The following is a 20958-nucleotide window of genomic DNA, read 5'->3' as shown; positions in this document are numbered from 1 at the left end:
GCCTTCTACCTATTTTTCCTCAGTATTATACTTTTGAGATGTATTTATGTTAATAGATCTAATTCAACTTTTAAACTATAGTTAGCTTGTTTCCAGTTCTTTTTGCTCTTAAACCAGTTGTATTGTTTATGCATTTTAAACTGAATTATATAAAGTTTGTGCTCTATAAAAATTTCTAAAATAAAAGGAGATTGAAGTCTGATGCACTCTTCTCCTTTGATAAAGGGTCTCACAGTCACGATGTAGTTAAGCTGCCTTCTAGCCCTTGACAGAATAAACACAGCCATCCTTTACTGTTGGCCTCCAGGCAGGAAAGGGATAGGAGTAACTTGTGGGGGAGGAAGGCAGAGCATTGGGCCTGACAAGATTGCTGGTACCCTTGCCTGCATACCAGGAAGCAGCCAGGAGAGAAGGAGAGGGGGACTGAGCAGAAAAAGCTAATGTTTCTCTGTCACACATTAAAAGCCAGTGTTGAGTATTAGAGCTGGACTTGGAAAAGACCAAGTACTTTTCTTTAATTGTGAATTAATCTGTATAATTCTTCCAAACTCTTCAGTATAGGTAATTGAGAAAATTCAAACTGTGAATTTTTTTTCCCCCAGTGGAAGACAGGGGTTTTTATTTAAATCATTCTGCACTGCTCTTTTAAGGGTTTTTCAATAAACCATGATTGTTGTTAAAGTCTCCTCATATTATTGCTGTTTATAATGGTGCCTGCTTAATTTCATTTTACCTTAGTTAAAATTTTCTAACTTTGTCAGTATTTTGTTTTTATAGCTATATACGTACACATATACACGCACAGACACAAATATTCTGTCTAGAAAGGGGGTTTCATAGCCACAGTTACAATTAGTCATTTCTTCATGTGTTACATCTAAGTGTTTCGTCATAGGTGATATAATTCCCTTGAATTTAATTTTTTTTCATCATGGAGCAGAGTTTTCAATTTTCCTTCAGTCACTACTATGATTGACAGAAGGAGAATATGGTTCCTGAAAAAAATAAACAGATGGCAAAATATTCAGAGCAACAGATTGCACACTGGCATCTTCCTTCAGTTTCCTCTTCCTAGTTAGAATTGCACATACACCCAATAAATTGTGTGGCACTTCAGAGCCCTCCTTTCTCAATAAGTGTCAAAGGCTGGATAAGAGCAAGTATGAGATACTTTGAAGATAATATTAAGAGATGGGAAATAAGATATCGTAATAAGTTTGTTTATATATCTTGTACTTTCTTTATAATCTTTTTGTGGTGTGGTATATTTTGAGAGCCAGTGCCGGCATTGATTTGTCTACCTTTAAAAAGTAGTTTTGTTAAAATCACATATTAAAACAGTATTACTGGCTACTGGTTATCGAATCCAAGCTTAAACAACATGATGGTGAATACTATAAAGCATAGTACTTGGTGATATTTCTCTTTAATTTTTCTTTTTTTCCAAATATATGAAAACTGATCAAAAGATTTTAACTTTGAGAGGTTAGAGTTAAAATAGTAATTTTTATTTTGTTTCATTTTGAGAGTTTGGGAAGGTAAATCATGTACTTTAAGTAAAGCAACTACTTTACTTAAATACTCTGTACAGGTGCCATCAGGATACATTCACACTAGCAAGCTTCAAAAAGAAAGTAGTTCCATGGAAAACTTCAATCTACTTTAGTTTTTAGTGTTTCAGTAATTAATTTAAGAGGATGTGGGTGAGGGAGAATAACAGTTTCTAAGGTCGTTACTTTTAATGTACACACTGAAGTAAAATTAACATTTGATTTAATGGAGGGTAAAATTGTTTCCTATGCATTAGAATAGAATCGTGCTCCAGTGCATCCTCAAATATCCCTGATTTTTATTCCTCAACTGATTACATGAATAATTTACTTAGAATAACAGTTATTTTACATTTCTTTTACTGAGAATATTATTTCATAAATTGGTCTTATATGTCAGTGTTTACATCTGTGTAAGAGCCAAACAAAATAAAACAATGATTACTAGTATTAAAAGACATGCTACTTAACGTATATTTTAAATTGACGATTTAGTTTATTTTGTTGATAAAGCTTAAAAATGAGTTTTCTGGTGTATTAGGTGGAGTTTTTATTTTTAAGTATGTATAGTGTATATGACTTTTAAGAGGACTCTTTAGATATTTAAATTTTCATGTATCTCTTTCTTGGTTTAAAAACGTTAAATTTTTTATAGCTTAACATTTTGGTGACATTCACATTACAGTAATGGTAATGAGAGGAAGAGACGGCCTGGTAAGGAGAGGGCAGAGACTCACAGCCAGTTCTTTCTTAGCCCTTCTCCTCTCCCTGAGTTTCTGTCTGAAAATGGGAGAGGTTGTCTTTCCTCTTCACAGGGCTGTTCAGGGGGAGAAGAGATGGTATGTGTCACGGTGCTGTGAGAACTGTAGAGGTTAAGAAGAAGGCATTCACTTTTTATATTGCACATTTAAAAAACATTTGTCGATCTATTATCTTTAAAAAACAGGTTACCGTTACAGACAATGGTAGTCCCCCCAAATCGACCGTTGCGAGAATAATTGTTAAAATCCTTGATGAAAATGACAACAAACCTCAGTTCCTGCAAAAGTTCTACAAAATCAGACTTCCAGAGAGAGAAAAACCAGAACGAGAAAGAAACGCCAAGCGTGAGCCTATATATCGGGTTATAGCTACAGACAAAGATGAAGGTCCCAATGCAGAAATCTCCTACAGCATTGAAGATGGAAATGAGCATGGCAAATTTTTTATTGAGCCAAAAACGGGACTGGTTTCATCCAAGAAGTTTTCTGGAGCTGGAGAATATGATATTCTTTCAGTGAGTTAAGATCTAATCTTTGAATTTCTTATATACTTTGATTATTATTGTATTCTTATCTCTCTTCTCTTCTAACTTTATCTCTATTCAGTAAATGGCCTCGGTATTCGTGACCCAACAGCGGAGGAGTATGGGTTTGTTTTTTTCTTTTCAACTGTCACTTCAGTCATTTATGTTGAGTATAGCATGAGGAGGTTGCTCTTTTTATCAAGCATTAAGCATGGAATATACAAATATAGATGTTAAATGTTTGAAAGTGGCTCAGTTTAGGACCAAACCAGTCCATGCTTCAGTTATGGGATGTAACTTATAATTTGTCATCTTTTCCCCTCTGCCCATGCTTTATAGATTAAGGCAGTTGATAATGGTCGACCCCAAAAGTCATCAACCACTCGACTCCATATTGAATGGATCTCCAAACCCAAACCATCCCTGGAGCCAATTGCCTTTGAAGAATCATTTTTCACCTTTACTGTCATGGAAAGTGATCCAGTTGCTCACATGATTGGCGTGATATCTGTTGAGCCTCCTGGCACACCTCTTTGGTTTGATATCATTGGTAAGCCTGGCTTGTAGTTTTCATTGGCCTTATATATGTTGCACCGAGGCCCTGTTTATGGTTGTGATTTTCGTGCACATCTCAGAATTTAAAATTGGGAGTAAGACCTGTAAGTGGAGAATTTGTTTTAAATTGCAGCAGTTTGATTGCAAAATTTATCACATTATCCAGTATATATTAAACTTGTTTAAAATAGGTGCTTTATATGTACCATCTCATTAATTTAAAAGTAAAGGTTTTAAAAAATACACCAAAGAGTTATAGAGAATTCTAAACATTTTGGTATAAGAGTACAGCTTCTTAATTTTACCTTCTTGATACATAACATATGGCACATTTCTATTTTTAGTGAGTATGATTTGAATGTTTAAAATAACTATGCCTTTGTGATTGTCACACATCAGTATTTTAAAGGGAATAAATAAGTTTATAAATTTTAATTTTATAACTTAAAAATGATAGTGCCATCCATGGCTTTTAAAGTTTTATTTACCTCATTTTCAGTAAGAAGCAGGGTTCACTAGATTAAATCACTCTGTGATAAAAATTACATGCCTAAGCCAGTTTTTTAAATCATTTAATTTGGCTTAGACATAAAATGTAATACCATATTCCAATATACTTAAAAAAATTCCCATTAGACTTTGACATTTTAGTTTTTTTTCAATTCTATTTATTTACAGTACTTGTAAGAATATTGAAGATCAAACGTTATGTATTGCGATTCACGTCTAGTTGGAACTTCATATCCCTTTTCCATTGTTCACCCCTTAACCTCCCTCCCGCCAAATGCTGTCTCAGCAGGTTGAATCTTATAGGACATCAGCTGCAGGGGACTATCGGGTGCAGGCAGTATATGCAGAACGGGCTTTTCCTCTTGAACTTTCATACTAGACAGGCTATTTTCATAATTTTGGTCAATGTATGAAATTGTGGATGTCATCAACACGTGTGAAACCATTATAGATTAGTTTTAAAGACAAAAGATTACTTTAATAATTAACTATAATCAGAATTGTTTGTTGTCTGTTAACTCCTGTCACATTTCCACACGAGCAGGCTGCTGCCGTGTGGCATCTAACTTCACTGTTTATGACTGACTGCTTTTGGAACTGGTCTGATTGATGGCTCTTCCTTGTTCTGTGCTTCCTTCCATGCTTGCTTGCTTCTTTTTGGCTGTGCCAGGAGACACACTTGCTAGAGAAGTGTTTTACATCTTTCAGATGACTTGTGACCTGAACTGTACAGCAGAAGGTATCTGCTGAGATCACATAATTTGCCTCAGATTATGAGATCTAAAATAAAAGCATCAATTTTTAAAGTTTATTTCCGGTGATTATCTTTCATTGCATTTTCTTTTCATAGTGTGCACATGGTCACCCATTCCAATGGCAAACATAATGACTTCTCATCCATCCTCAGGTTTTAGGTTTAACTGAAGACTTCATTTTGTGTGTGTGTTGTTTTGCTTTTTGGTAAGATTTAATAATAGAACTTCATTATGACATTAAGACTTTATTTTCATTCTGTTTCATTTCATTGGTATAAGTATCTCAGGCTCAATGGATTTGAAAAGAGAGTTTTATCTAGAATATAATTGGGACTGCCTTTGGATAATGTAAGTAGCACAGAAACTTTTGCTTCATGAATAAGCTTTGTGCTTGACAACAATGGGAAAAATTTTCAAATAATTTTTAAGAGTCAGGACTAACTTTGTTAACTACCACTGTTTTTTTTCCAAGTTAACACTTGTTTTTAATAGGTATTTATTGTATTAGGGCAGTATGCCCAAAATGTCACAGTTTTTTTTTTTTTAATCAATTAAACTTTTAAATGGCCAACCTTGCTTACTAAATGATGTCTTATATAGCTACTGAGATATAAATTAAAGAGCTGTTTAGAACCCCTGAAAAAGCAAGTTGAGGCAATTCACTGGCAGTGTTAGCAATGCTATTCTGTTTTCAGAGTTGCTTTCTTGCCTCCTTTCACTTAGTTGCTTCCTTAATAATTAGATCTCAACTTTGTGTTACTAGGCAGTTTTTTTTTGTTTTTGTTTTTGTTTTTGGCCATGGATTACACAGGTTTTGATTGCACTGATGAAATAATCCAAAAACTTTATTGACCTATACCTGATTAGAATATGCCAGATGAGAATCAATATCGTACAAGAGTTGTACAGAATTTTTTACATAGTAAACTTTACATCTGTGCCACATGCATTTTATCCATCTGAAAAGATTTTCTACGCCCATAGTTAATATGGAATGCTTGACAATCTTGTCATTTTGTTAACCGTCAGAGCATAATTCACAGTATGAATATACTTCTAGTAAATCTGACCTCCCCAAACCATGCCAGAGTTATTTTAATATATTCAACATTAAATTCTGTACATAAAGGAAAATCTACATCAAGCCCCACCACCCAAAAGAAAAGAAAGTGACAGCAATCTAGGTTCATTTTGCAGTGATTCAAGTTTTGGTCCTTGAAAGATTATGCTATTTTAATGGCTCATGTTTAAAAGCCCTAAGAGAAGTATATTACAGGTAATTATGTCAGTAGGGATATTTTCTACCCTTTTTTTGTTGTTGATCATGACAGGTGTCAGCCGCAGTAGCTTCTGGCCATGTTGAACCTTCAAAATTACCAACTACTCCCCCCGCCCCCCCCAAAAAAAGGGAGGCAGTTGTCTTTCTTATTGGCCCTTATCTTTTCAAATGAAAGCTTCTCAGAATCACCTTGATTAGTATAGCAGTTTTTTTTTTTTTTAACTGTCATTAAGAATTAGAAAGACACAAAATAAATGATGGGTTTTCATCCTGTGACCTGTTTTTACTCTTCTGTTTGTCCTAACTTAAACTAGGTGGCAACTATGACAGTCACTTTGATGTGGACAAGGGCACTGGAACCATCATTGTTGCAAAACCTCTTGATGCAGAACAGAAATCGAACTATAACCTCACAGTGGAGGCTACAGATGGAACCAGCACTATACTTACTCAGGTAAGTGAATCACTGCTGATGTGTTCGTCAGAGGAGGATTGAAACAACATTCTGATTTCAGGGCCCACAGGCAATATGAACAGTTGATTCTGCCCTCTCAGGTTCTCAAATCAGAAGTTACCCCCCTTTGATACAGTTAATGCATATGCACATCAGGGATTTTTATTTAGAGAAACAAAATTAACTGCAAATCTTGATTAAGGTTTTGTATGTAATTAGTTTTGAAAAGTTTGAAAGAAAGCAAAAAAAATCCACGTTGTTGCTATGTCATCAAATCTTGTCATTTTATACTCCTTTCAAACTATATCAGTAAAAGTATATCATTGTCAAGGATGAATTATCCAAGTCATTTTCATTAAATCTGATTAAAGCCTTGGCTGCCCTAACTAGGGCTGTGTAAAATGACTGATAACATTGTTCTAATAATTCTTTTAACCTCTTTCTTTTTTCTTGATGGTTAGGAGATGGCCAGATACTGAGATTTCAAATTTAAATGTTAAAACCCACTAAATTAAAATTCTCTTCTTTCTTATTAATTCTCTTTGATTCTCAGTGTGAGCTGTTTGGGGAATTTGTTGAACACCTGCTACGTGCCAAGTGTCGTTCTAGAAGCTGAATAGTGGGAAACAAAATAGTGTCCTCTTAGAGCTTCCATTAGGATGGTAGAAGCTGAAGGCTTATGTGTAATCTGTATTTGAAAAATTCCAGCTTTCTAGCTTAGATTATATATACTATTTTAAATCTTAGATCATCTGCTAAGTCATTTAATTGCATTGAAGAATAAAAATTATAGTCAATGATGTATTTTCAGTTAAAAAATAGTAGATAATTTAAAGCCAGTTGTAAAAAGATTTTATTCCTTTTTCCAAACCCTTGTGATTTTTAGTGTATTTAAAATTGATACATGTACCATGCTTTGGGGTCATTTTGAGATGTCATGTAAAAGTTCTAGTACAGTATTAAAATTTCAATTTTGTTGGTAACTGTTCTCATAGAAGTTAGACTTTAGAGCATGAAAATGAGAATAAAGCATCAAAAATTATAATAAATTTAACAGGATAATTCTGAAAGTTTTAAAGACTTTAACTATATCTTGACTAATTCAGCAATTGATAATCAGAAATCCAGCAAAGGGAACTAAATAAGCAATAGAAAGGACCCTCTGTGCCAAGCATTCTTATTACTATAGATGGTGTATCTACCTGTAACATTTATCGTTTATTACATAAGTGTATAGTTAGCAATGCCTCCTTTCCCAATAATTGTAGTTTTAGTACAGTTAAAAGCTCAGTATGAAATATCGTGTAGATTAACAAAAATTTCTATAAAACCCATAACTCAGGGATAGAGAATATCTTAAATTCAGTGCTTCATTTATATTTCTGTATCTGATTTTGAGTGATTTTTAGAGGGTCTTGGTACTATCCTAATGAATTTCTGGCGGGGAAAGGTGGTCGGAATATCAGAGGATGGTTACAGAGCCCAGCTGAACTGTTAAGGTGCAGAGAGCAATGGGAACAATCAGTAAATGAGTTTGGCTGTCCAGTCTGGGGCTGAAAACAGAGTTAGAAATCAAGGTTGGAGCAGAGTAGTATATACCATCTGAAAAGAGACACAGAGATGGGAATGGGTTGATAAGACACTGGAACATAGCAATGTAGATTCCGATTTGTAGGTACAACTCAGGAACAATAGAGTAGGTTTACTGCATCAAGTCAGTAGCAGCAGATGTCAGATCGGAGGTTTGGAGAGCACTGTCTTGCTTAAGCCAAGGTGCGTCAACAGAAGTGGGTTGTGAGCAGGTCAGAGTGTAACCACCAGTGCGCTGCTGTAACAGCTCTTCCTGCTTTCCTATCCTATTTTCTGCTTAGGATGCTGACTCATGTTAATTCAAGTCAATTTGCTTTATCTGATACTTCAAGGTAACATCAAATTCAGTTAACATTGTTTTATTCTTTCTTTGAAAGGGCGTTGCTTTCATGTTTTCTTTCAGTTTCTCTTGAGCATCAGCATTGTGTACTCTGGAGCAGGCCATCTGGTTTGAATCTTGGCCCTGCCTCTTACTCCTATTCATGGGCCATTGGCTATAACCATCTCTGTACTTCATTTTCTTATCTGAAAAATGGGCATAGTGATTTCATCCTCGTAGAGCATTTGAGAGAGTTAAGTGAGATAACACAAGATAACACTGGTATGGGCTCTTGTCCCCTCCCTTGACACTTGAGTCAACTTCCTGTTGCCATTCTCTGTCCCCACAATTCATCCTGTAGTGCCTGCTACCTGGATGGTCTTCCTAACTGGGAGGAAAACTAAAGGTAAATTTTCTCTCATCAGAAGGTTCAGAGCACACAGGATATGTAATTCCCCAGCCTCTGCTCAGGAGTCAGGCTTTGCATATTCGATCCCACCTTCTCCTTACCCCTTCACCGTGTTATCCCCAGTTTCAAGTCTTTCTCTCCAGTCCCTAAGAGACAAGATGGTCCCTTCCACCTCTTGCCTTCATGTCTGTGACCAAGCTCTTCCTCCCACCCCAGCATCCTTCATCTACAAACCCAAGACCTACACAAGCAAAGCCGTACCACTTACGTAAAGCTTTCTGAATGTCCTGTGGCCATCTTTGGGCTCCTAAAGACTTGACAGTGTAAGAAACCTCCTTAGTTGTTGCATGTGCAGAGTGTTGCTCATGAGCTTGAAAGCTTCCTGAGGGCAGGGGCTGTCACACATTTGTTCTACACCCTTGGTAAATGGGGTCAGGTGCTAAGCGTGTGAGTGCCCAGTAAATACGTTTCAGTTGAATTACCGTATTAATAATGGCTGTTTTTACTTTAGCTGTTCCTATTTACTTGTGATTAATTATACTTGGAGAGGATTAAACTGTCCAACACTTCATGAGAAAAAGAATTTTTAAATTTATAATGGAAATAAATATATGAGGATTGAATTTATAGCAGTTACCTTTATAGCCATGTCTTTTGGATCATCATTGACATTTAAGAGTGAAGCATCTGTAGTTTTAAGTATTTACATAACTTTCACATAAAACCCTTCTGTGGTTTGGTCCATTCAGTATTCATGTAAAGCGTAATGTCACACTCCATCACTGATATCTTGGTGTTCTCTGAGAACACTGGTATAGTCTTCACGGAAGGGCCTTTAATTCATATGCCTTCACCAGTGTGGTTAATAGCTTTACCTATGCATTCCTGGGACCTTGGCCTCCCATGCCATTTAGACTAGCAAACGAAGTTCCATATGCACCAATGAAGCTCAGATTTCTTGTTCATAACTGTAAACCATCATTTATACTCAGTAGTGATTTCCACTATGCCTTATCCACATACGTTTTTTCAATTTGAGACTTAATCCTCTTATTGTCAAGTAAAAAAGTTTACTTGGAACTAAGTTTTTAAACATCTGCTTTTTTTTCTCTCTAAGGTTTTTATTCTACGTTGACATATTTAAGAGCATTTATCTTTTCAAATACTTAAATTGTTTTTAGGAAATAAACGTGTTTACTATTTATATGTAGGTTTTATGATTACAAAAATTTAAGAATTTTTAAAGTACATTTCTAATTTCTCTCTCTCTCTCTCTCTCTCTCTATATATATATATATATATATATAACACAAAAAAATATATTGGTAGGAATTTGAAGTCTCAGTAGAACAAGAAATTTAGATACTGTGACATCTAGTAGTGTGCTCACCCTAGCAGCTTGATAGTTATAGATTCAGATCTGATACAGGAAATTAGTCTTCTTTAAATCCTAGTAAAGTAAATTCTTTGTTACCTTTACATGAGTAATCTAGAAATATTTCTTTTGTGGAGACTTAAGAGAAGTCTGCATTTCAGAAAGAAATGTGTGAAAGGCATTACATTTTCTCTCCAAAGTTAGTCTGAAGAATTCATTCTTACTCATATTTATACAAGGTAATATATCAATGAAGATTTTTAAAGATTTTTTGATTCTAGATTTTTGATGCTTTTCTCGTTTTCGTATTTCATTTCGCTATGAAAAATCAGGGTTTTTTTCAATGTGCATCTGATTTTTTCCCCTGATTCTTTAAATAGTAAAATACCATAATTAGAAATATTATGTGTCATTTTGTTATTATAGGTATTCATCAAAGTAATAGACACAAATGACCATCGTCCTCAATTTTCTACATCAAAATATGAAGTCATCATTCCTGAAGACACAGGGCCAGAAACCGAAATTTTGCAAATCAGTGCCGTGGATAAGGATGAGAAGAACAAACTAATCTACACTCTGCAGAGCAGTATTGATCCATTGAGTCTCAAGAAATTTCGTCTTGATCCTGCAACTGGCTCTCTCTACACTTCCGAAGCACTTGATCATGAAGCCATTCACCAGCACATTCTTACCGTCATGGTATGGCTGCCTGTTCATTCTTCTGCCACCATTTGGTTTTCAAAAGGGTTCTGTGTGTGAGAGAGATTTTTAACCAGGTATAAGGAAAACCTCAATATGATTGATAACGTGTTGATTGTTTTAGGTACGAGATCAAGATGTTCCTGTAAAACGCAACTTTGCAAGGATTGTTGTCAATGTCAGTGACACGAATGACCATGCCCCCTGGTTCACGAGTTCCTCCTATGAAGGACGGGTTTATGAATCAGCAGCTGTCGGCTCAGTTGTGCTGCAGGTTACAGCTCTGGACAAGGACAGAGGGAAAAACGCTGAGGTGGTATACTCCATCGAATCAGGTATTTTTTGGAGCATTCACTAGGCTTATAGCTTTGCACTTGTTACAAAGTATATTTCTCCTCTTTTAAAAGTAGTTCTGGATGTTAAACATTTCTCTGTATCACTATGAAAATTGATCTTTAGCTACCATTTTACATGTTAGGAAAAAGAAAAAAATTTTTTTTTTTTTTTTTTTTTTTTTTTTTTTAGCTTTTAACTAAAAAGCTAAGATAGTCCTAAGTTTGGGTACATTCTTGGAGATTCATGATATTAGTGTAATTCAGGACAGAGACATCTTGCAGTAAAGAAAACTTTATTTGAGCAATCCAATATTTCTAAAATTATTTTAACCACACAGTCATTTTCCTTCATAAACTATGAAACACTGAGGAAAACTCTGGTCTGTTATTAAAATGTTTTACTTTTCGTCAGAGTGTATCTTCTCTTGGGCAGAGTAGGAAATTTCATGAGAGAGTGCTGACTCATCCAGTTCTTACTGAGTCAGATCTTATGAAGAGGGTATTATGCCTCTGCTACCCTTTCTCATTTTAGTTTTGCTGCGACTTTCATCCCCATGCAGCACTAACAGTTGCACTTCATTCATGGGTTATTCCAGTAGACCCCAGGGCCGAGATTTGAGCTTAAAGGAATGTTGAAAATCAAAGGGGCTGGATTTGGACAAGAGGCATCAAGGGCAAGGAAGACCAACTGGAAGTATGGACAGTTCTTCTAGGTATAATAAGGCAAGAGAGCAAAGACTCACTGGTGATTATAGAAGGAGGATCATCAGAAGCAGTTGTGGCAAAGAGAAGTGTTTTTGTTGTCTGTTCTGTTTTATGCTGCTATTCAGTCATTCATTTATTCATCCTAAGGACTAATTAAGCTCATTCATACTTGTGCTTGGCACATAGCGGGGTTACCATTGGTCCACAAATATATGTTCTTGCAAAAGAATTCTGCCCCTGATTGAAACAGTGTCTGCTTTAGAGCATATGACTTGGACAGTCAGAAATGACCTTGCTTTGGGACTTTTCCTACTCATGCCAAATAATATGAGTAAGTGATTAAATGTCAAGAAGGCAGCTTTCATTTTTCCATTTTTCTCAGTGTCATTGTTAGTACAAAATCTCTTTCATTCTTCTGTCTTTATAATGATTTTAGAGTATTGAGATCATCCACTTAACTTGACTTTTTTGGTAAGCCCATACTTCTGAATATTTAGAAATTTTGTCTTTCTTGGGCATTAGAATTGGAAGAGGTATAAATTAACTGTAGATCCTATAATCAAAAGTTGAGCAAATGGGGAGTAATTTTAAAAACAACACTTAGTTGGTATATTTTATGTGGTTAAACTTTTTATTTCTTAATATATTTGAAGTTTCATTTATTTCCCTGAAAATGACCAAATTTAGTCCATTACTCACAAATAAGACCTCATATACTGCCTGTGGTTGCAGTGTTAAAATGTATTATAGTGCAGTTAGTGCCTTGCATAACGATGAACTTTTTCTACTGGTTCAGAAATTTAGCCATTAAAAAAACAGTACATTCCATTTGTGCATGCCTGAGCACTGCAGTAAAATAATTTTCTCAAGGACAGACTGGCTGGATTTGTGTAGGAGAAAATGTTAAACTTTCCCTTAGCTTTCACATAATTTTCAACAACTGGGTGGTTAAAATATGATTCTTGGTGCCTGACTAAGGGCATGTGCATTCTTTAAATGCTTGTAATGACTGATAGAATTAGTAATTTGGTATTCCAAGAATGACACTAGATAATATCAAGGGCCTACTCTGATATAGAATTTGGACTTTTAAGAAGATTTTTTTTAGATTTGGTGATGTAAAAATTGTGCTAAACAATTACTTTACAAGAAATGACTACTTTTAAATGCTGTAGAATTGTGTGTGTGTGTGTATATGAATCTCGTAGAATAGCAAGAACTATAAAATGATCATATAGCCTTTCATTTAACAGTTTATTCATAATTACCTGCTTCTAATTTCTGTCAGATTACATTTAATAAAGTTCAAAAGACTAGTTATAAATTCAGGCCATAACACTGCATGTTTAATTAGTAGCATTTATTGAGCAAACGGTTTGGTCTGATTGGGAGTCTTTAGGGGAAAAGGAATTAATTAAAGGATATTTTCAGTAACAATTGAGTTATGTGCTTTGAGACACATCAGCACCGTACTCTGGGCTGTGTAATGTTTTCTTCTCTTTATTTTTTAAAGTAGATTATTATAACTTTGAAACACCTGGAAATAGAAGGTACTCAGTAAATATACTTATTGACTAGAGTTGGTTTTCTTCCCTAAACTTAGGTTAAGTATTGAAGCTTCGTTGAGATTGCCATGCTGTGAGGAAGTCAGCATCCACAGTGTGTCCACAGTGAGACAACACAGACTCCTGGGCACAGCTCTCTGATATGCCCTGTGGGGTCTGTGTGTAATACAGTCATAGCTAATGAGCACAGACGTGCAAGTTTGTCCAGATAATTGTTCCAATAGAAAAAACAATTTAAGGCTATTTAGAAATCACTAGTGTGTCCAGCTAAAGTGAATCACCAAGCCCCCAACCTAGTACAGACTTCTACCACCGCCCGATGAATTTATTCACAAAGGCCATACGAGTATTTCAGTATTAGTGAGTGTGCTTATTATTAGATCAGGCAGGGGCATGTTCCAACCAGTCAGCAACCTTCAGTGTTTTTCTACATAAACATGATATTGCTCTCCCATCTGCAAATCTGATGATTTCTGCCTTAGTGTATGTGTATATGAGATCCATATATTCATTGACTAGCTGGGTTTCTGTTTAATCTCCTTGTTATCAGTGACAGGCTCCGGGCTGTCTTTATCAAAGTCAATATACTCCAAGTAATAAAGAATGTTCCTGAATTTCTCATGGCTGATAGGAAATTTTTATCAGGAATTCCTAATTAATCAATACATGTTCTTTTCCTAATACTTTAAAATGAAGTACTTAATTAATCCAATAAATGGTTGTTGGTAGTGATAGAAGTATAAAGTCAGGAAAAATAAACCTAATGAGAGTACAAATAGAGTACCTTAATGAATGTATTAATTTTTTTCAGGCTGCTGGTCATGCTGCTTGGTATTTAATTTGTTGTCTTTCCATATGTGTGTAAAAGTGGTTTCACTCAATAAATATTTACTGAGTGTCTCTAATGTGTCAGGCATTTTCTAGGCACAGGTGATAAAATAATGAATAAAACAAGTCAGGCTTAAACGGGGGCTTACGTTCTAGTGGAAGAACAGATAAGAACAAGGTTGCAATATGTTCTATAAAAAACAGGGTAAGAGGACAGGAACAGTCTCCTGAATGGGCAGGTCAAGGAAGGCTTTGCCATTATACTCTGTAAGCATATTCATTTGCATAAAACGTGAATGAAGAAAGGAAGGAAGGAAGGAAGCAGTGAGATGAGCATGTCCTTGCCTGATTGAGGAGCAAAGAGGAGGCAAGTGTGGCTAGAGGGCAGGGAGTGAGTTGTGCAGAACCACCAGACTGCTTTAATATAGATAAAATCTATCCATTCCTTCATGTGAGGCCTTGCGTATTTTGAAGTATTCGAAGTGGTAAGATTTCACTATATAAGGTAAGAGAGAAATGCATATAGATGAATGTATATAAAATATGGTAAGTCAGCTGCTTTTTTAGCACAGACAGAGGAAGGTCTAAGGGGTGGGGATGAAGACAGTCATCCAAAGGTGTGCACAGTCTCCTCTGAGTCCAGGCAGCCAGTCACAGCTTTGGAATGTAGAGTGATACACAGGTAGGATGAGAAAGGACCTTGAGATTCCGATGACTGACTAAAACACAATGAGAGAGAATTGGGGATCCTTGACTTATAGATACAGGAAGGCCGGAAATTAGTGCCTGCAAGGCCTGCAGAGGCAGCATGACCCCATTCATGGGCCAAGGTGTAGCACAGAGCTGCGGGGCCTGGAGAAAGCCTGGGTCTCTGCCCTGGTGCTGACTGAGGGACAGCTGTGGGGCCTGGACGCAGAGCCAGGCACATTTAATGAAAACCAGACTGGGTCTGGCCTCAGAAATAGGTATCATGGATTTTTGGAAAATGTATTAAAAGAAGGAAATGAAGGCTATAGGGGAAGTGTGTACTAGTAATGATGTGGAGAAAGAAGTGCTTGATTAATCCCCCTGGTTTGCAAATCATGCTAAGTAATTCTGTTCTCTGAAGTGCCACACTCCATTGCAAACCTAGAGGAAAATAGAATTTGAGAAAGCAGTTACGTGTGGCAAGTCAGCTTTGTTTTGGTTAAGTGTAATAGTTCACTTGGGGAAAATAAGTTCAGTTCTGCGAGTAGGATAATGGATCTGGACTCTTCGTTTAGAAAACGGAAAGGTAATGAAGGGTTCGTGGATGGATCGAATCCGAGGACCCCTCACAGTGCCTTGATCTATCTGAAGAGATAGTACACTACCAAAATGTAGCAAGCTGCTGGCTTCTTCAGAAAGATTTCAATTGATGATACAAAACAATAGAATATTGTGGAGTTGCATTTGCAGCTAAGTATGTATATATAATATAGCTGAAAAGGGTTCAAAGAAAAGCAAATAAAACAGTCTATCCTATAGGAGTTTCTCAGACTCGACACTACCGCTGTCTTGCACCAAAAAATCCTATGTCATGGGAGCCATCCTGTGTATTGCAGAATGTTTAGCAGCATCCCTGGTCTCTACCCACTAGATGCCAGTAGTACCCTCTCCCCACACGTAATGATGGCCAAAAATGTCTCCAGACATTGTTGAATGTCCCTTTCTGGGCAGAATAACCCCCAGATGAGAACCACTGATGTAGGGAATAAATTAACCTGAAAAAATTAAGAAGAGACTATTACCGAAATCTTCAAAACCTGTAAAGTGGGGCAGGTTCTACACAAGTTGTTCACCAGTTTCCTGAATATTTAAAATAAGGGACAATTCCCTTGAAGGTTATTAAATTTCCTTAGTAAATTGAAGTCTTCTCTTTTGTAATGAATAAGAATCTTGAGCATTTTCAAGTGGTAAATGCCAAAAATAAAAATATGTTCCAAAAGATTTTTGAGGGACTCTTGGAAAATTATGAACTTAATTGCTTTTTGGAAAGATAACCATGTCCTTCTGCAGCACATTCCCATTTCAATCAACAGAGTGAAGTTTGGTGTTTGGTACAGTGATGTGTCTTCTCTTTCTTGCTTTTCATAATCTATGGACAATCTGAAAAAACTGCTTTATTTTAGGTGGGTAAAAATGAAACAAGTTCCATTCAGATGTTGATAACCCCCAAATTTCTGTTTAATTTCATAGTATAATTTTTAAAGCTATCTCTTTGTTTCTGTATTTTCAACTACTACTTCTGTTGATCCCTGTATTTTCTCTAACGTGCTTTTTTTTTTTCCTCCCAGGAAATATTGGAAATTCTTTTACAATTGACCCCATCTTGGGCTCTATAAAAACTGCCAAAGAATTAGATCGAAGTAGCCAAGTGGAGTATGATTTAATGGTAAAAGCTACAGATAAAGGCAATCCACCAATGAGTGAAATAACTTCTGTGCATGTCTTTGTCACAATTGCTGACAATGCCTCTCCTAAGTTTACATCTAAAGAATATTCTTTTGAAATTAGTGAAACCGTCGGCACTGGGAGTTTTGTTGGAATGGTGACAGCCTACAGTCAATCATCAGTGGTATATGAAATAAAAGATGGAAATATAGCTGATGCTTTTGATATTAATCCACATTCTGGAAGTGTCATCACTCAGAAAGCCCTGGATTTTGAGACTTTGCCTATTTATACATTGACAATACAAGGAACTAACATGGCTGGTTTGTCTACTAATACAACTGTTCTAGTGCATCTGCAGGATGAAAATGACAACTTGCCAGTTTTTATGCAGGCAGAATATACAGGACTCATTAGTGAATCAGCTTCGATTAACAGCGTGGTCCTAACAGACAGGAATGTCCCATTAGTGATTCGAGCAACTGATGCTGATAAAGAATCAAATGCTTTGCTTGTTTATCACATTGTTGAACCGTCTATACACAAATATTTTGCTATTGATTCTAGCACTGGTGCTATTCATACAGTACTAAGTTTGGACTATGAAGAAACAAGTACTTTTCACTTTACTGTACAAGTGCATGACATGGGAACACCACGCTTATTTGCTGAATATGCAGCTAATGTGACTATACATGTAATTGACATTAATGACTGCCCTCCCGTGTTCTCCAAATCATTATATGAAACGTCTCTTCTGTTGCCAACATACAAAGGAGTAAAAGTTATCACAGTAAATGCTACAGATGCTGATTCAAGTGCATTCTCACAGTTAATGTATTCCATTACCGAAGGCAACATTGGGGAAAAGTTTTTTATGGACTACAAGACTGGTTCTATAACTGTGCAAAACACAACTCAGTTGAGAAGCCGCTATGAGTTAACCATTAGAGCTTCTGATGGCAGATTTGCAAGCTTTTCCTCTGTGAAAATTAATGTGAGAGAAAGCAAAGAAAGTCATCTAAAGTTTACCCAAGATTTCTACTCTGCAGTAGTAAAAGAGAATTCTACTGAAGCCAGAACATTAGCTGTGATTACAGCTATTGGGAATCCAATCAATGAGCCTCTGTTTTATCATATTCTCAACCCAGATCGCAGATTTAAAATAAGTCGCACTTCGGGAGTTCTGTCAACCACTGGTATACCATTTGATCGTGAACAGCAAGAAGCATTTGATGTGGTAGTGGAAGTGACACAAGAACATAAGCCTTCATCAGTGGCCCATGTCGTTGTGAAGGTCATCATAGAAGACCAAAATGACAATGCACCAGTATTTGTCAACCTTCCTTACTATGCTGTTGTTAAGGTGGATACTGCTGTGGGCCATACTATTCGCTCTGTTACTGCTGTAGACAGAGATAGTGGCAGAAACGGGGAAGTGCATTACTACCTTAAGGAACATCATGAACACTTTCAAATCGGACCCTCAGGTGAAATTTCACTGAAAAAGCAATTTGAACCTGACACCTTAAATAAAGAATATCTTGTCACGGTGGTCGCAAAAGATGGAGGAAACCCAGCTTTTTCAGCTGAAGTTATAGTTCCAGTGACTGTCATGAATAGAGCCATGCCTGTGTTTGAAAAACCTTTCTACAGTGCAGAGATTCCAGAGAATATCCAGATGCACAGTCCAGTTGTCCATGTGCAAGCCAATAGCCCAGAAGGGTTGAAAGTGCTCTACAGCATCCCAGATGGAGATCCTTTTAGCCAGTTTTCCATTAACTTCAACACCGGAGTTATAAATGTCATAGCTCCTCTGGATTTTGAGTCTCACCCAGCATATAAACTGAGCGTACGAGCAACTGACTCCTTGACTGGTGCTCATGCTGAAGTATTTGTCGACGTAATAGTGGAAGACGTCAATGATAACCCTCCTGTGTTTGTTCAGCAGTCTTATGTTGCAACACTGTCTGAGGCATCTGTGATCGGGACGTCTGTCATTCAGGTTAGAGCAACAGATTCGGATTCAGAACCAAATAGAGGAATTTCATACCATATGTTTGGGAATCACAGCAAGAGTCATGATCATTTCCACATAGATGGCAGCACTGGTGTCATCTCACTAGTCAGAACTTTGGATTATGAGCAGTTCCAGCAGCACAGGATTTTTGTGAGGGCCGTTGATGGTGGCATGCCTCCACTGAGCAGTGATGTGATTGTCACAGTGGATGTCACTGACCTCAATGACAATCCACCACTATTTGACCAACAGCTCTATGAGGCTAAGATCAGTGAGCATGCCACTCATGGGCATTTTGTGACCTGTGTGAAAGCCCATGATGCAGACAGTTCAGACATAGACAAGTTGGAATATTCCATTCTGTCTGGCAATGATCATAAGAATTTTGCCATTGACAGTGAAACAGGGATTATCACACTCTCAAACCTCCGCCGGCACACCTTGAAGCCATTTTACAGTCTTAACATTTCTGTTTCTGATGGAGTTTTCAGGAGTTCAGCTCAGGTTCGCGTAGCTGTAATTGGAGGCAATTTGCACAGTCCTGTTTTTCTTCAGAATGAATATGAAGCGGAGCTAGCTGAAAATGCCCCCTTGCACACCCTGGTGATCGAGGTTAAAGCCACTGATGGGGATTCTGGTATTTATGGCCACATTACTTATCATATTGTAAATGACTTTGCCAAAGACAGATTTTACACAAATGAGAGAGGACAGATATTTACTTTGGAAAAACTTGATCGAGAAACCCCAGCAGAAAAAGTAATCGCAGTTCGTTTAATGGCCAAGGATGCTGGAGGAAAAGTTGCTTTCTGCACCATTAATGTCATCCTTACCGATGACAATGACAATGCACCACAATTTCGAGCAACCAAGTATGAAGTGAACATCGGATCCAGTGCTCCCAAAGGGACATCCGTCATTAAAGTTCTTGCAAGTGATGCTGATGAGGGATCCAACGCTGATGTCACCTATGCTATTGAAGCAGATTCTGAAAGTGTTAAAGAGAATTTGGAAATTAACAAACTGTCTGGCATAATTACTACGAAGGAAAGCTTAATTGGCTTAGAAAATGAGTTCTTCACTTTCTTTGTTAGAGCTGTGGATAACGGATCTCCATCAAAAGAATCTGTTGTTCCTGTCTATGTTAAAATACTTCCATCAGAAATGCAGCTTCCAAAATTTTCAGAACCATTTTATACCTATACCGTTTCGGAAGACATGCCTATTGGAACAGAAATAGATCTCATCCAAGCAGAACATAGTGGGACTGTCCTTTACAGCCTTGTCAAAGGGAATACTCCCGAAAGTAATAGAGATGAATTCTTTGTGATCGACAAACAGAGTGGGAGACTGAAACTGGAGAAGAGCCTTGATCATGAGACAACTAAGTGGTATCAGTTTTCCATACTTGCCAGGTGCACTCATGATGACTATGAGGTGGTGGCTTCTGTAGATGTTAGTATCCAAGTGAAAGATGCAAATGATAACAGCCCTGTCTTGGAGTCTAACCCATATGAAGCATTTATTGTTGAAAACCAGCCAGGGGGAAGTAGAGTCATCCAGATCAGGGCATCTGATCTAGATTCAGGAACCAATGGCCAAGTTATGTATAGTCTAGATCAATCACAAAGTGTGGAAGTCATTGAATCTTTTTCCATTAACATGGAAACAGGCTGGATTACAACTCTAAAGGAGCTTGACCATGAAAGAAGAGACAATTACCAGATCAAAGTGGTTGCATCGGATTATGGTGAGAAGGTCCAGCTCTCCTCCACGGCCATCGTGGCTGTTACCGTCACTGATGTCAATGATAGTCCCCCACGATTCACAGCAGAGATCTATAAAGGGACTGTGAGCGAAGATGATCCACCCGGTGGTGTAATTGCCATCCTAAGTACCACAGATGCTGATTCTGAAGAAATTAACAGACAAGTTACATATTACATAACAGGTAAAAAATTAAACAGTTTAATTTAAAATTAAATATACTGGAAATATAACTTCTGAGATATGTATTTTATGGAAATTAGAAGGTTAAAGAGTGATTTTAGTCAATTATATCTACAGTAAGTAGAAATAGCATCTTTTAAGCTATAGAACTCTGTAGGTAAAATGTCAGGCCAGACCCTTTCAGCAATATGGAGATGTTAACTGTTAAAGTTCCTCTTTTTATATTGTTTTATAAGAAACATAGTTTCTCTGCCTGAGCAAAGTTAACAATTGTTTCATTAGACTGGTTTTGATTCTTATGACTCATTCTGTTGAACTTGATACTTAGCATACAATAAATATATTGTAATTAAAAAGAAA

At 36.8% G+C, this 20958-nt stretch overlaps 1 protein-coding gene across 6 annotated transcripts in view; it reads left to right on the top strand.

The window, feature by feature from the left end:
* FAT1 (FAT atypical cadherin 1) overlaps nucleotides 1-20958 on the top strand; it is a 126092-nt gene that overhangs the window by 77907 nt on the left and 27227 nt on the right. For all 6 annotated transcript variants that reach the window (XM_015592830.2, XM_015592829.2, XM_015592833.2 and 3 more), the window contains exons 5-10: nucleotides 2497-2826; nucleotides 3175-3385; nucleotides 6249-6388; nucleotides 10508-10783; nucleotides 10908-11118; nucleotides 16532-20599. In XM_015592830.2, the coding sequence (XP_015448316.1) occupies nucleotides 2497-2826; nucleotides 3175-3385; nucleotides 6249-6388; nucleotides 10508-10783; nucleotides 10908-11118; nucleotides 16532-20599 (5236 nt within the window). The remainder of the gene's footprint in view (nucleotides 1-2496; nucleotides 2827-3174; nucleotides 3386-6248; nucleotides 6389-10507; nucleotides 10784-10907; nucleotides 11119-16531; nucleotides 20600-20958) is intronic.

This window comes from Pteropus alecto, unplaced genomic scaffold, assembly GCF_000325575.1.
Source record: "Pteropus alecto unplaced genomic scaffold, ASM32557v1 scaffold24, whole genome shotgun sequence".
Lineage (NCBI taxonomy): Eukaryota > Metazoa > Chordata > Mammalia > Chiroptera > Pteropodidae > Pteropus > Pteropus alecto.
This window is presented reverse-complemented; position numbering and strand designations above follow the sequence as displayed.